Source organism: Capricornis sumatraensis, chromosome 14 (assembly GCF_032405125.1).
Source record: "Capricornis sumatraensis isolate serow.1 chromosome 14, serow.2, whole genome shotgun sequence".
Taxonomy (NCBI): Eukaryota; Metazoa; Chordata; class Mammalia; order Artiodactyla; family Bovidae; genus Capricornis; species Capricornis sumatraensis.
Window position 1 is genome coordinate 36733695 of NC_091082.1, and position 14363 is coordinate 36748057.

The 14363-nt window shown below is 37.0% G+C and overlaps 1 protein-coding gene across 1 annotated transcript in view; it reads right to left on the bottom strand.

Annotated features, from left to right (window-relative positions):
• Positions 1–14363, bottom strand: part of LIN9 (lin-9 DREAM MuvB core complex component) — an 87155-nt gene continuing 72792 nt past the window's right edge. Inside the window, exons 12-15 of the mRNA XM_068986235.1 lie at positions 8441–8566; positions 1027–1206; positions 761–858; positions 1–265 (exon numbers count right to left, since the gene is read on the bottom strand). Coding sequence (XP_068842336.1) covers positions 160–265; positions 761–858; positions 1027–1206; positions 8441–8566 — 510 coding nt within the window. The 3' untranslated portion in view covers positions 1–159. The remainder of the gene's footprint in view (positions 266–760; positions 859–1026; positions 1207–8440; positions 8567–14363) is intronic.

The window sequence follows — 14363 nt, forward strand, 5'->3', positions numbered from 1 at the left end:
GGTTCAAGAAGCAGTAGAGTATATTAAAATGCCTTATTTGGAGATTTAAATTTTCCTTGTTTTCCAGCAGATAGGTTATTTGGTGTTGGAAGCCTATATAAAGGAAGAGAACTTCACAAAAACAATGTCCTATGCAGTTGGGATAATTAAATCTTCTATTCAGTCTCTGTTGGTGTTATTGGCTGCAAAGGCATGTAAGTTTCCCATCTGGCTCAGGCCGCTCTGAATATGTGCAACATGAATTTCTACATTATTCTGAAAGCAACTAAAGAAAGAAGAAACATGGTTAACTACTTTATCTCACAAAATTAAGAAAAACAGTTTTTCTAAAAAGAAAAGGCTGAATTTCAGTTAGGAAATAGCTAAGATAACAACCCCACATAAGTAATACATCTTCCCTTTACATTAGCCATAATTCTACTCCCGTAGTAACTGAGAAGCTATGCTTGAGAGAAGCAAAGAAGCCACGGGAGTGCTGGAAAGAGAGGATAGGCAAATCTCTCTTTGGGGAAGACTTACTTCAAAGTTAAACCTCTATGCCAAACCCAAACCTAAATATTATATGTCTTTTGATTCCTTTATATAAAAAAATCCATCTGAAAATTCTGTCAATAGACTGCATATAAAATGAAAGCTCATTTACAATTTACTTAAAGGATAAAAATCATGACTAGTTCATAAATATGTACAATTCTTACAGTACTTATACTGGAAATCGCTATGAATTTCATATAAAAATAGAGTACATCTAATGAATTACCTGATATTAGAAGCATCTATTGTACTCTTGATATCATTTAGTGAATCTGTAAGTGATTTAAATTCAAAGGAATTCAAGTCTCCTCCTTCTGCTAGACACTAAAGAAAAAAAAATTTTTTTCAAAATTTAATTGTACTTCGAATACAGACAAAAACTCTGCTCTAATATATAGTTTAATTTTTTAGCACCAAATTAGCAGTTTGTTTAGGTGTCAAAATGAAGAAAGTATTCTTAATATTTTCTCCAAAAGGTCCTCTGAAATTTACCTTAATTTGTAATAATATAGCTGTAAGCCTGGAGATTAAGTCTGTCAGATTTTCATTTTCAACACAGGGCTGTCCTGTTGAGGAATTTGCGTGCCGAACTATTTCCTGTGCTTCTTCCTCACACCTTCGCCTCATGTCTGTTGGCTGATCTGCAGGCTGGAGCCCTTGGTCTGGAGCAAGCTGAATACAGACGATTAAAACATAAGATATACATTCATAAGGCCATGATGATTTCTGTGTGTTTGTGCCCTGTTTTCAGATTAGGATTTTTATAAAAGTAGCATTTGTATAACAAAAACAATCTCACTCTTACTTTAGAAATTTTTTTCCCTCTAACAGTATTTATTTTTTGATTTGTTTTATATTTTGGGTACCTTTTAATTTTTAGATACTTCTAAAAAAAGAATAGAACAAAAATTTCTTGATAACCTTTTACCCAGATTCACTAATTGCTTATGGTTTACTGTGTTTGAGTTAACATTTGACCTTTCTCTGTATATAATTTTTTTTGTCTTAACTATTGGAGAATAAGTTGCAAACACTGTGCCTCTTTACTCCTAAATACTTAATAACTACACAGCAATGATCTGATCACAATCAGGAAGTTTAGCACAGACATAATACCATTTTCTAACAGTGTATATTCAGATTTCATCAACTGTACCAATACCTAGCTACTTTTCCCCCTGAATACATCTGGTTGTCCTGTCTCTCTAGACTCCTTTACTCTGGAACAGTTCCTCAGTCTTTCATAACCTTGATAGCTTTGAAGAATATCAGCCAAATATTTTGCATAATATCCCTCAATGTGGGTTTGTCTGTTTCCTCTTGATTAAACTAAGGTAACAGGCCTTTGGCGGGAACACCACAAAAGTGATGTTGCTGTTCTCAGTTCATTGTGACTAGGAGGTGTATGATGTTTATCTGTCCCACTACTGCTTATGTTATCTTTGATCACTCGGTTAAGGAAGCTATGTGCCTACATTAGCACAGAGAGCTTCCTTGATCATTCTTATACCAGCACACCGCTCCACTATGGGATGCGCCATAAGTTATTCAGCCAATTCCCTATGTATGGGCATTTAGGTTACTTCTAATGTTTTGTGACTGTCAGTAACACTGCAATGAATAATCTTGTCTTCTAACACTTACCATTTTTTTAAACTGAAGTATACATAAATATATAATTCTCCAAGGGTAGCCACCATCCTGACTTTTATATATATATATTATAACACAATACAGAGCTATATATTATTTATTATATATATTAGTTTTTGCTGGCTTTTGAGCCTTACATAATATGAAATTATACATGATATATTCTTTTGTGTCTGACTTCATCTGTTCAATATGTTCTCATATGAACAAATATGTCCACACATTCATTCTTATTGCTAAGAATTCCATTGTATATTATATGATAATTTACTGATTCATTTTAGTATTGATGTGTATTTGGGTAATTTCTAATTTTTGGCTATAATGCACAGTGATGCTATGTATGTTCTACTGTCTATCTTTTGGTAAATACATGTTCATATATCTTTGATATATACACAGAAGTGGAATTGCTTGTTCTGGTACTTCCTAAGAGCTTTGTGAAAACTAAATTAAATTTACTCCGTTAGGAAATGAGTATCACATATGGCCTTGTGTATGCAGTGAGATACAGAAGGAGACCCACTTCTGCATGTTTTATGCCACCTTGGGCTGCTTGGTTTGCACCTCTTGTGGATGGCTGCTAGTGCAGAGGGAGAACTCTATTTGCTAGGAGGACACATATTGCTATGTAGGTAAATGACAATTATCAGGAAAATAAAATAATAATGGATGGCTAAAGGAATGAGCAAAACATACTCAGAATTTAGTTAAAGGTAATCGCAGTTCATTTCCCTCAGTTCAAGTGGACTGATAAACAAAAATGGCAGATGTTTGGGACTCAATGAAGAGGCTAGTATCATAAAAAGCTGCTTATCTCACATCACAAACAGATGTGGTTGTAAATAACCAATGCTGTGCTTAGTTGCTAGGTCGTGTCTGACTCTGTGAGCCCATGGACTATAGACCACCAGGCTCCTTTGTCCATGGAGATTCTCTAGGCAAGAATACTGGAGTGGGTTGCCATGCCCTCCTCCAGGGGTGCTTCCCAATCCAGGGATAGAACCTCTCACACTGCAGGTGGACTCTTTACTGTCTGAGCCATCAGGGAAGTCCTAGACCCATGCACTTATGGTCAATCTACAACAAAGAGGCATAAATATACAATGGAAAAAAAGTAGTAGTCTCTTCAGTAAATGGTGCTGGGAAAACTGGACAGCTATATGTAAAATAATGAAATAGAACGTTCTCTCAGTTCAGTCGCTCAGTCGTGTCTGACTCTTTGAGACCCCATGATACGCAGCACGCCAGGCCTCCCTGTCCATCACCAACTCCCAGAGTTCACTCAGACTCACGTCCATCAAGTCAGTGATGCCATCCAGCCATCTCATCCTCTGTCGTCCCCTTCTCCTCCTGCCCCCACTCCCTCTCAGCATCAGAGTCTTTTCCAATGAGTTAACTCTTCGCATGAAGTGGCCAAAGTATTGGAGTTTCAGCTTCAGCATCAGTCCTTCCAAAGAATACCCAGGACTGATCTCCTTTAGAATGGACTGGTTGGATCTCCTTGCAGTCCAAGGGACTCTCAAGAGTCTTCTCCAACACCACAGTTCAAAAGCATCAATTTTTTGGCACTCAGCTTTCTTCACAGTCCAACTCTCACATCCATACATGACCACAGGAAAAACCATAGCCTTGACTAGACGGACCTTTGTTGGTAAAGTAATGTCTCTGCTTTTGAATATGCTATCTAGGTTGGTCATAACTTTCCTTCCAAGGAGTAAGCGTCTTTTAATTTCATGGCTGCAGTCACCATCTGCAGTGATTTTGGAGCCCCCCAAAATAAAGTCTGCCACTGTTTCCACTGTTTCCCCATCTATCTGCCATGAAATGATGGGACCGGATGCCATGATCTTAGTTTTCTGAATGTTGAGCTTTAAGCCAACTTTTTCACTCTCCTCTTTCACTTTCATCAAGAGGCTTTTTAGTTCCTCTTCACTTTCTGCCATAAGGGTGGTGTCATCTGCATATCTGAGGTTATTGATATTTCTCCTGGCAATCTTCTTTCCAGACTGTGCTTTATCTAGCCCAGCATTTCTCATGATGTACTCTGCATATAAGTTAAATAAGCAGGGTGACAATATACAGCCTTGATGTACTCCTTTTCCTATTTGGAACCAGTCTGTTGTTCCATGTCCAGTTCTAACTGTTGCTTCCTGACCTGCATCCAGATTTCTCAGGAGGCAGGTGAGGTGGTCTGGTATTCCCATCTCTTTCGGAATTTTCCACAGTTTATTGTGATCCACACAGTCAAAGGCTTTGGCATAGTCAATAAAGCAGAAATAGATGTTTTTCTGGAATTCTCTCGCTTTTTAGATGATCCAGCAGATGTTGGCAATTTGATCTCTGGTTCCTCTACCTTTTCTAAAACCAGCTTGAACATCTGGAAGTTCACAGTTCATGTATTGCTGAAGCCTGGCTTGGAGAATTTTGAGCATTATTTTGCTAGTGTGTGAGATGAGTGCAGTTGTGCGGTACTTTGAGCATTCTTTGGCATTGCCTTTCTTTGGGATTGTAATGAAAACTGACCTTTTCCAGTCCTGTGGCCACCGCTGAGTTTTCCAAATTTGCTGGCATATTGAGTGTAGCACTTTCACAGCATCATCTTTTCGGATTTGCAATAGCTCAACTGGAATTCCATCACCTCCACTAGCTTTGTTCATAGTGATGCCTCCTAAGGCCCACTCGACTTCACATTTCAGGATGTCTGGCTCTAGGTGACTGATCACACCATCATGATTATCTTGGTCGTGAAGATCTTTTTTGTACAGTTCTTCTGTATATTCTCGCTACCTCTTCTTAATATCTTCTGCTTCTGTTAGGTCCTTACCATTTCTAGTCAATCTAACTACATGGACCACAGCCTTGTCTAACTCAATGAAACTAAGCCATGCCACGTAGTGCCGCCCAAGACAGGCGGGTCATGGTGGAGAGGTCTGACAGAATATGGTCCACTGGAGAAGGGAATGGCAAACCACTTCAGTATTCTTGCCTTGAGAACCCCATGAACAGTATGAAAAGGTAAAATGATAGGATATTGAAATAGAAAACTCCCCAGATCGGTAGGTGCCCAATATGCTACTGGAGATCAGTGGAGAAATAACTCCAGAAAGAATCAAGGGATGGAGCCAAAGCAAAAACAATACCTAGTTGTGGATGTGTCTGGTGATAGAAGCAAGGTCCGATGCTGTAAAGAGCAAAATTGCATAGGAACCTGGAATGTTAGGTCCATGAATCAAGGCAAATTGGAAGTGGTCAAAAAGGAGATGGCAAGAGTGAACGTCAACATTCTAGGAATCAGCAAACTAAAATGGACTGGAATGGGTGAATTTAACTCAGATGACCATTATATCTAATCCTGTGGGCAGGAATCCCTCAGAAGAAATGGAATAGCCATCATGGTCAACAAAAGAGTCCGAAATGCAGTACATGGATGCAATCTCAAAAACGACAGAATGATCTCTGTTCATTTCCAAGGCAAATCATTCAATATCACAGTAATCCAAGCCTATGCCTCAACCAGTAACGCTGAAGAAGCTGAAGTTGAATGGTTCTATGAAGACCTACAAGACCTTTTAGAACTAACACCCCAAAAGATGTCCTTTTCATTATAAGGGACTGGAATGCAAAAGTAGGAAGTCAAGAAACACCTGGAGTAACAGGCAAATTTGGCCTTGGAATATAGAATGAAGCAGGGCAAAGGCTAATAAGAGTTTTGCCAAGAGAACACACGGGTCATAGCAAACACCCTCTTCCAACAACACAAGAGAAGACTCTACACATGGACATCATCAGATGGTCAACACTGCAATCAGACTGATTATATTCTTTGCAGCCAAAGATGGAGAAGCTCTATACAGTCAACAAAAACAAGACTGGGAGCTGACTGTGGCTCAGAGCGTGAACTCCTTATTGCCAAATTCAGACTCAAATTGAAGTTAGTAGGGAAAACCAGTAGACCATTCAGGTATGACCTAAATCAAATCCCTTATGACCATACAGTGGAAGTGAGGAACAGATTTAAGGGCCTAGATCTGATAGATAGACTGCCTGATGAACTATGGAATGAGGTTCGTGACATTGTACAGGAGACAGGGATCAAGAACACCCCCATGGAAAAGAAATGCAAAAAAGCAAAATGGCTGTCTCATGAGGCCTTACAAATAGCTGTGAAAAGAAGAGACGTGAAAAGCAAAGGAGCAAAGGAAAGATATAAGCATCTGAATGCAGAGTTTCAAAGAATAGCAAGGAGAGATAAGAAAGCTTTCCTCAGTGATCAGTGCAAAGAAGTAGAGGAAAACAACAGAATGGGAAAGACTAGAGATCTCTTCAAGAAAATTAGAGATACCAAGGAACATTTCATGCAAAGAACATTCTCTAATACCATATAAAAAATAAATTCAAAATGGATTAAAGACCTAAATGTAAGACCAGATACTAGAACACTCTTTGACATAAATCACAGCAATATTTTTTTGGATCCATCTTCTACAGTAATGAAAGCAAGAGCAAGAAAAAACAAATGGGACCTAATTAAACTTAAAAGCCTTTGCACAGCAAAGGAAACCATAAATATAAAGGCAACCTACAGAATGAGACAACATGTTTGCAAATGATGTGACTGCAAGGGATTAATTTCTGAAATAAACATAGAGTTTATACAGCCTAATATCAAAAAAACCTAAAGAACCCAATCAAAAAATGGGCAAAAGACCAAAAGAGACATTTCTCCAAAGAAGACATTCAGATGGCCAACAAGTATATGAAAAGATGCTCCACACCTCTAGTTATAAGAGAAATGCAATCAAAACTACAAAAGGTTATCACCTCACATCAGTGAGAATGATAATAAAAAGTCTACAGATAATAAATGCTAGAGAGGGTACGTAGGAAAGGAACCCTCCTACACTGATGGTAGGAGTGTAAATTGGTATAGCCAGTACAGAGAACAGTATGGAGGTTCCTTAAAAAGTAAAAACAGTTACCATTATGATGTAGTAATCACACTCTTGGAAAAGATGAAAACTCTAATTAAAAAAGATACATGCACCCCAAAGTTCATAGCAACACTATTTACAATAGCCAAGACACAGAAGCAACCTAAATGTCCATCAGTAGAAGAATGGATAAAGAAGATGTGGTATAAAGAAAAAAAAACAAAGCACAAGAATATGTGGTATATACATACAACAGAATATTACTCAGCTGCAAGAAAGAATGAAATAATGCCATTTACAGCAACATGGATGGACCCAGAGATTATCATGCTAAGTGAAGTAAAGTCAGACAGAGAAAGGCAAATGTCATTATGATAACACTTACTTGTAGAATCTAAAAACATGGTACCAAAAAAAGGATCAAAGAGTGACACAAATAAAATTTTTTACAAAACCAAAATGGGCTCTCAGACATAGAAAAGAGGACATAGAGAGGATTATCAGTGGAAAAGGGATGGGGGACGGATAAATTAGGAAGGCTGGATTAACATATATACACTACCATATATAAAACAGATAAACAAGGTCCTACTGTATAGCACAGGCAACTATATTCAGTAATAATCTATAATGGGAAAGAATGTGAAAAAGAATATATGTCTCTGAATTACTCTGTGTGTACTTGAAACACTGTAAATCAACTGGTCTACAAATAATAAATGCTGGAGAAGGTATGGAGAAAACGAACCCTCCTACACTGATGGTAGGAATGTAAACTGGTAGTCAGTATGGAGAACAGTATGGATGTTCCTTAAAAACTAAAAACAGAGTTACCATTATGATCAAGTAATCCCACTCATAGAAAAGAAAAAAAACTCTAATTCAAAAGGATACTTTTTGAATGCTAAGTCAAAACACTCTTACTTCAAAAAAAAAAAAAAAAAAAGAGTGGCTTTACTGGAAATATGCAACCTCTAAGAATGCAAATGCTGGAGCATACTAAACTCATCACAATCATTTCATTCTTCCTTGTAAGAAACTTAAATTTTTGGTGAAATTGGTGAACCACCTTCATACATATAATTTTATGCACATAATGATAATTCACAAATAATCCTATAATGTATGCGACTGCAGTTCAAGAATCCATAGTTCTAATGTAAAGTTTATTTTTAAAATTTCTATTTATTTTTTTGACTGTGCCTCACAGCCTGTGGGATAGAATTAAGAGTAATTATTTTTCTGGATGTCTCTAAATTATTTTAGAGAGCTATAATCCTTCAAGGTCACACCCCCACAACTTCATACAAACTACCTACCTCATAGCAGTACTGTTGAACTTTATGCAAAACTTTGTTTAGGTCCTTGTTCAGTTGTTCAAGCTCTAAAACAATCGTTGCATATCTCCGTTGAAATTCAATGCCAATGGGCATGGAATATGATTTCTGAGAAGGAAAAAAAGTCAGATTTTGATAAGGTTTTTTTTAACAGTGCAATTTCAATGATCTACTAGGATACTGGACTTATTAAAAACAGACAAACAGGTTATTAGAACAGACTATGCTCAATGTTATACTACTTATATGTGATAATGGTCTTATTGTTATTTAGGTGATTGTCTTTGTTCTTAGGAGTGTCATGATGTCTGTCATTTACTTTTTAAAAAATGGAGATTGTACAGAGAGAGAGAAAGAGTGTGTGTGTGTACAAGACATTAAATGAAGCGAAACTGTTGAATCTATGTATGTTTCTTATAGAAATCCTTCAACTTTTTAGTAACTTTATCATTTTCAAAAATAAAAAGTCGGTAAAAAATTATATATATTCATTTGAAGTGTTCTAGTTATTTAATTGATTCTCCATTTGGACTCAATTCAGTATAGAATAATGGATAACAGTTATGGGTGCTAGAATCAGATTACATGTTCAAAACCCAACACTATTACATTCTAGCTGTGTGACTTTAAGCAAGTTCCTTAATTTCTCTGTGCCTGTTTTCTCATCTGCAAACTGGGGATAAAAGAACTTCTATCTAATGAGATTATGGCACAGATTAAATGAAATAATATATGGTGTAGCATATTGCCTTCCACATAGAAAATATTCAGTAAGTATTAACTGCTATCACCACTGCCATCATTTCGTATCTGCTTCCTACCAGTAAGTGTAAATGGACTTTGATTCCATTTCCTTTCCTGTCTTCATAACACCTCCAGTAAATTACACTATCCGTTCCACTCCAGCTACAAATGCTGCAATGAGACTTCTTTAGTCAAGCCAAACTGAACCACACTTCTGTTTTTCACAGGATTTCCGAGAAAGCAGATCCTCATGCACTGGGGAAACAAGTACAATTAAGAAAGAAAAGTGTGCCTAGACCGGTAGGGATAAACTACTTACACTAGTAACCAATCACAGCGTTTTAATTGTTTGAGCTAACAGAAACCTGGCGATCATCTTGTTCAGCCTTGTCATTTTACAGATGAGAAAACTGAGGCCCAGGAATGTTAAATGTTTTGCTCAACAGCACACACTATTAATAATGTACCAGGTACTGTTCTAAGTGTTTAAGAGAATCTCACAGAATCCTTACAACCATCCCAAGAAGGATACTATAATTATCCCCACATTACATATGGAGGAATCTGAGGTTCATGTACCACAGCCAGTAAGCGGTAAGCATGCAGGACCTGAAGGTAGACTGCATCAGAATTCCTCCACCATGGGATCTGATGCAGTGAAAGAGGAGGAAGGGAAACAACGTCACAGGGAGACAAGGGAAGGGATAAGTCATTTAAAGATTATTTATTTCATAATTAGTTTTTAAACTGAGGTAGACTGACATACAAAATTCTATTCGTTTCAGGTGTACAACACAATGATTCTATATTTGTATATATTGCAAAACGATCACTACAAGTCTAATTAGCATCTGTCATCATATATAATTTTCTTTGTGATGAGAACTTTTAAGATTTACTTGGCAACTTTCAAATATGCAATACAGTATTATTAACTATAGCCACCATACTGTATATTACATCCTTATTACAGTTATTTTATACTGTAAGCTTGTACCTTTTGATCCCCTTTACCCATTTCACCCTACCTGCCCTTCTCCTCCACCAAGCTCTGGCAACCAGCAATCTGCTCTCTGTACTTAAGAGCTTGGTTTCTTGTTTTCTGTTTTTGTTTTTAGATTCTATATCTAAGTGAGAGCATACATTATTTATTGGAAAGGTAAGTTCTATAATGGGCTTCGCAGGTGGTGCAGTGATAAGGAATCTGCCTGCCAGTGCAGGAGATGTAAGAGGTGTGGGTTCAATCCCTGGGTTGGGAAGATCCTCTAGAGAAGGAAATGGCAATCTGCTCCAGTATTCTTGCCTGGAAAATCCCATGGACAGAGGAGCCTGGTGGGCTATAGTTGATGGGGTTGTAAAAAGTTGAACACGACTGAGCACACACACACAAGTTCTTATACTGGCCCAGAGTCACACCCAGTACATCCATTGGTGCTTCCTGAATTCCCATTCCTAAGCTTTAGTTTTTGTGGAGTTAAGCCCACTCTACTATCAAAAAAATTAGTATTTCCTATGCAAGGATAAACAAGACATGGTGAGTTTAACTCCATTTCCCTGTTGGGCTGGACTGGGGACACGGTGTTGAGTTTAATTTGGTCAAATTTTTTTTGAGTGTTAAGTGTGTATTGTGGCAGACTCAGAAGTAGTCAAAATTATTAGAGGGCGAGGATATCAAAAGTCTTGAGCCTCAATTTTTGTGTTCAACATATTAATGAGTTATTTAAATAAAGACATACAAGGACTTTATCTACAGTGAAATAACAAATGAATCATTTTCGAAAAGAATCCTAAAATGAAACAGATATCATCCTCTTCAAAATTATCATCTGCTTGTATCTCCAACTTCTCAAATACTGCTGGAGCCCCCTCTTTTGAAACTCCCCTCAAAGTCTTCAGCACTTCTTTCTGAATATCCTAGATGAAGACAAGTATTTCCCTTATGTTTTAAAATGGTCAAATAATTAAGTACTAACACAGAAAATAGAATAATAAATGTACAAGAATGACCAAAGCCATTTTGAAAAAGGACAAACAGGGAACTTATACTGGCAGATGGCAGATTAAACTGTGGAACTGGCATGGGTAACAAATCTTCCAATGGAACAGAACAGTGGGCAGTCTTTAATATATGGTAATTCCTATATATATATGTATGCTTGTATATTTATTCATACATGGGAATTTAGTAAACAATAAAGTTGCCCTTTCAAATCAGTGGGGAAAAATAAACTATTATTAAATTGAGACTATGGCTATTTGTTTGGGGGGAATAAATAAAGGAAATCTCTCTGCAGAAGTTCCTAGAAGTGCAACCGCTAAATCAAAGGGCTTGTGCATTGTGCATTTTAAATTTCAATAGATATTGACAAAATGCCCTTCGCAGAAGATGTACTAATTCACTTTTAAGAACGCTTATTTCCCCACAGTCTCACCAATAATTAAAAAAATTTTTTTGGCTGTGTGGTGCTCGGTGGCTTCTCTCATTTTGGAGGCTGGGCTCTAGAATGTGCAGGCTCAGTATCACTGTAATGTTTTGTTACAACTTTTAATTTTTGCCAATTTCACTAAAAAGTAGGATCTTTTTTAACTGTTTCTTTGACCACCTTTTCAAATGTGGCTTCTCAGCTGGTGCTAATGGTAAAGAAGCTGCTTGTCAACACTGGAGATATAAGAGATGTTGGTTTGATCCCTGGGTCGGGAAGATCCCCTGGAGGAGGAAATGGCAACCCACTCCAGTATTCTCACTTGGGAAATCCCATGGACAGAGGAGCCTGACAGACTACAGTCCACAGGTTCACAAAGAGTCAGACACAACTAAGCAACTGAACACACACACACATACACACACACCCCTTTTCACATATTTAAGAGTCATTTGTATTTTTTTTTCCTGTGAACTATCTATTCACATTTATTTCATTTAAAAAATTCTTACCTCAAGATCTTAAAATTACTCTCCTAATCACCTCTTCAAATTCTTTTCTCATTTAGATTGTTATATAAAATTTGAGCAGAATTCCCTCTGGTATATAGTAGGGCCTTGTTAGTTATGCATTTTAAATAGAGCAGTGTGTATATATCAGTCCCAAATGGAGAAGGCAATGGCACCCCACTCCAGTACTCTTGCCTGGAAAATCCCATGGATGGAGGAGCCTGGTAGGCTGCAGTCCATGGCGTGGCTAAGAGTCGGACACGACTAAGAGACTTCACTTTCACTTTTCACTTTCATGCATTGGAGAAGGAAATGGCAACCCACTCCAGTGTTCTTGCCTGGAGAATCCCAGGGAAGGCGGAGCCTGGTGGGCTGCCGTCTACGGGGTCGCACAGAGTTGGACACGACTGAAGCGACTTAGCAGCAGCAGCAGCAATCACCTCTAGAAGCTTCATAGTTTTGCCTTTCACATTTAGATCTAAAATGGCAGTCATCTGGCTATGTTTGAGATTTATCTCCCTCCCCACACAGATATCCAGTTAATCCAGCACCATTATTTCAAAGACCTTTCTTTCCTCACTGCTCTGCAGGACCACCTTTTCATAGATCAAGAGTGTGCACACATGCAAATCTATTCCTGGGCTCTCTATCTGTTGCATGGTCTATTTCTCTATGTTGGGCCAGTAGCACACAGTCTTCAGAAACTCCAGCTTTGTAATAAGTCTTGATATACAAGAGTAAATCGTCCTACTTTATTGCAGTTCCACATAAATTTTAGAATCAGCTTGTCAGTTTGAATGCACTTATGCATACATACGCACACACACACACACACGCAAAGTTCACTTGAGATTTCATTCAATTTATGGATAAATTTGATGAAAATGACTACTCAAAAAATAATTTTTGAAATCATGACTATCTCTTTTTATTTAGGTCTTCTTTAATTTCACTCAACATTTAATAGTTTTCTATACGGAAGTTTAATATATCTTATATTTATATCAAGGTATGCAGTTTTAAATGGTATTTTCTGAAATTTCATTTTTAACGGCTTATTGCTGATATATAGAAAAACAACTGCTTAAAAAACTGACCTTGAATCTTACAACTTTGCTAAACTCACACATTAATTCTAATAATTTAATTGCATATTCTTTTACATTTTCTAGGTACACAACCACATCATCTGTGAATAAAAGAGTTTCATTTTTTCCTTTCCAATCTTTATAGCTCTTACTTCATTTTCTTGTTTTATTACATTGACTAGGCCCTCTAGTGTACTATTAAATAAAAGCTGTGATTGTAGGCTCCCTTGTCTTATTTCCAGTCTTAAAGAGAAAGTTTTTAACACTTCACTAATAAGTATGATACATGCTATAAGTTTTCTTGGTAAATATTCTCTATCAGGTTTTTCATTCTATTCCTAGTTCGATAAGAATGTTTGCTTTTCCACCATGAAGAGATGTTTAATTTTGTAAGATGGTTTTTATGCATCCATTGAGATGATCTTGTGGATTTTTTTTACTTTTTTTGCCGGGGGGCATGCTGCACAGCTTGTGAGGTCTCTGCTCCCTGACCAGGGATTGAACATGGGTCACTGCAGTGAAAGTCTGGAATCCTAACCACTAGGCAATCAGGGAAATCCCCTTCTTTACTTTCTTACATTATAAATTACACTTAAAAATTTTTTTTTTAATTGGTAAGTGATTAGCTTTAACAGTCTTACCTGTTAGTCTTTTAAACAAGTATCTAAGGCAGTTTTATAGTTCATTTAAAGGTGAATAACACACACTTTTACAAGCTTGGATACTTTATAAAACAGATAAAAGGAAAATTGCATCAGACCTTTTTTTTTTTTTCAGATTAGGGACCTCATTTTGTTTATTTCTTTCCTTTTTTAAATTTTATTTCATTTTACTTTACAATACTGTATTGGTTTGGAAAATAGCCTGGTAGTTACATAAAAGATTAAGGAGAGGGTTAACATGACTCAGCAATTCCACTTTTAGATACATATTCATAGAAATGAAAATATACATCTACACAAAAATCCATACATGAACATTCATAGTCGTCTTACTCGAAATAGCCAGAGCGGAAACAACTCAAATGTCCCTCTGATGAACAGATAAATAGAATGTGATACATCCATTCAATGGAATATTATCTGGCAATAAGTACTGATACATGTTACAACATGGATGAACCTTCAAAACATTATGCTAC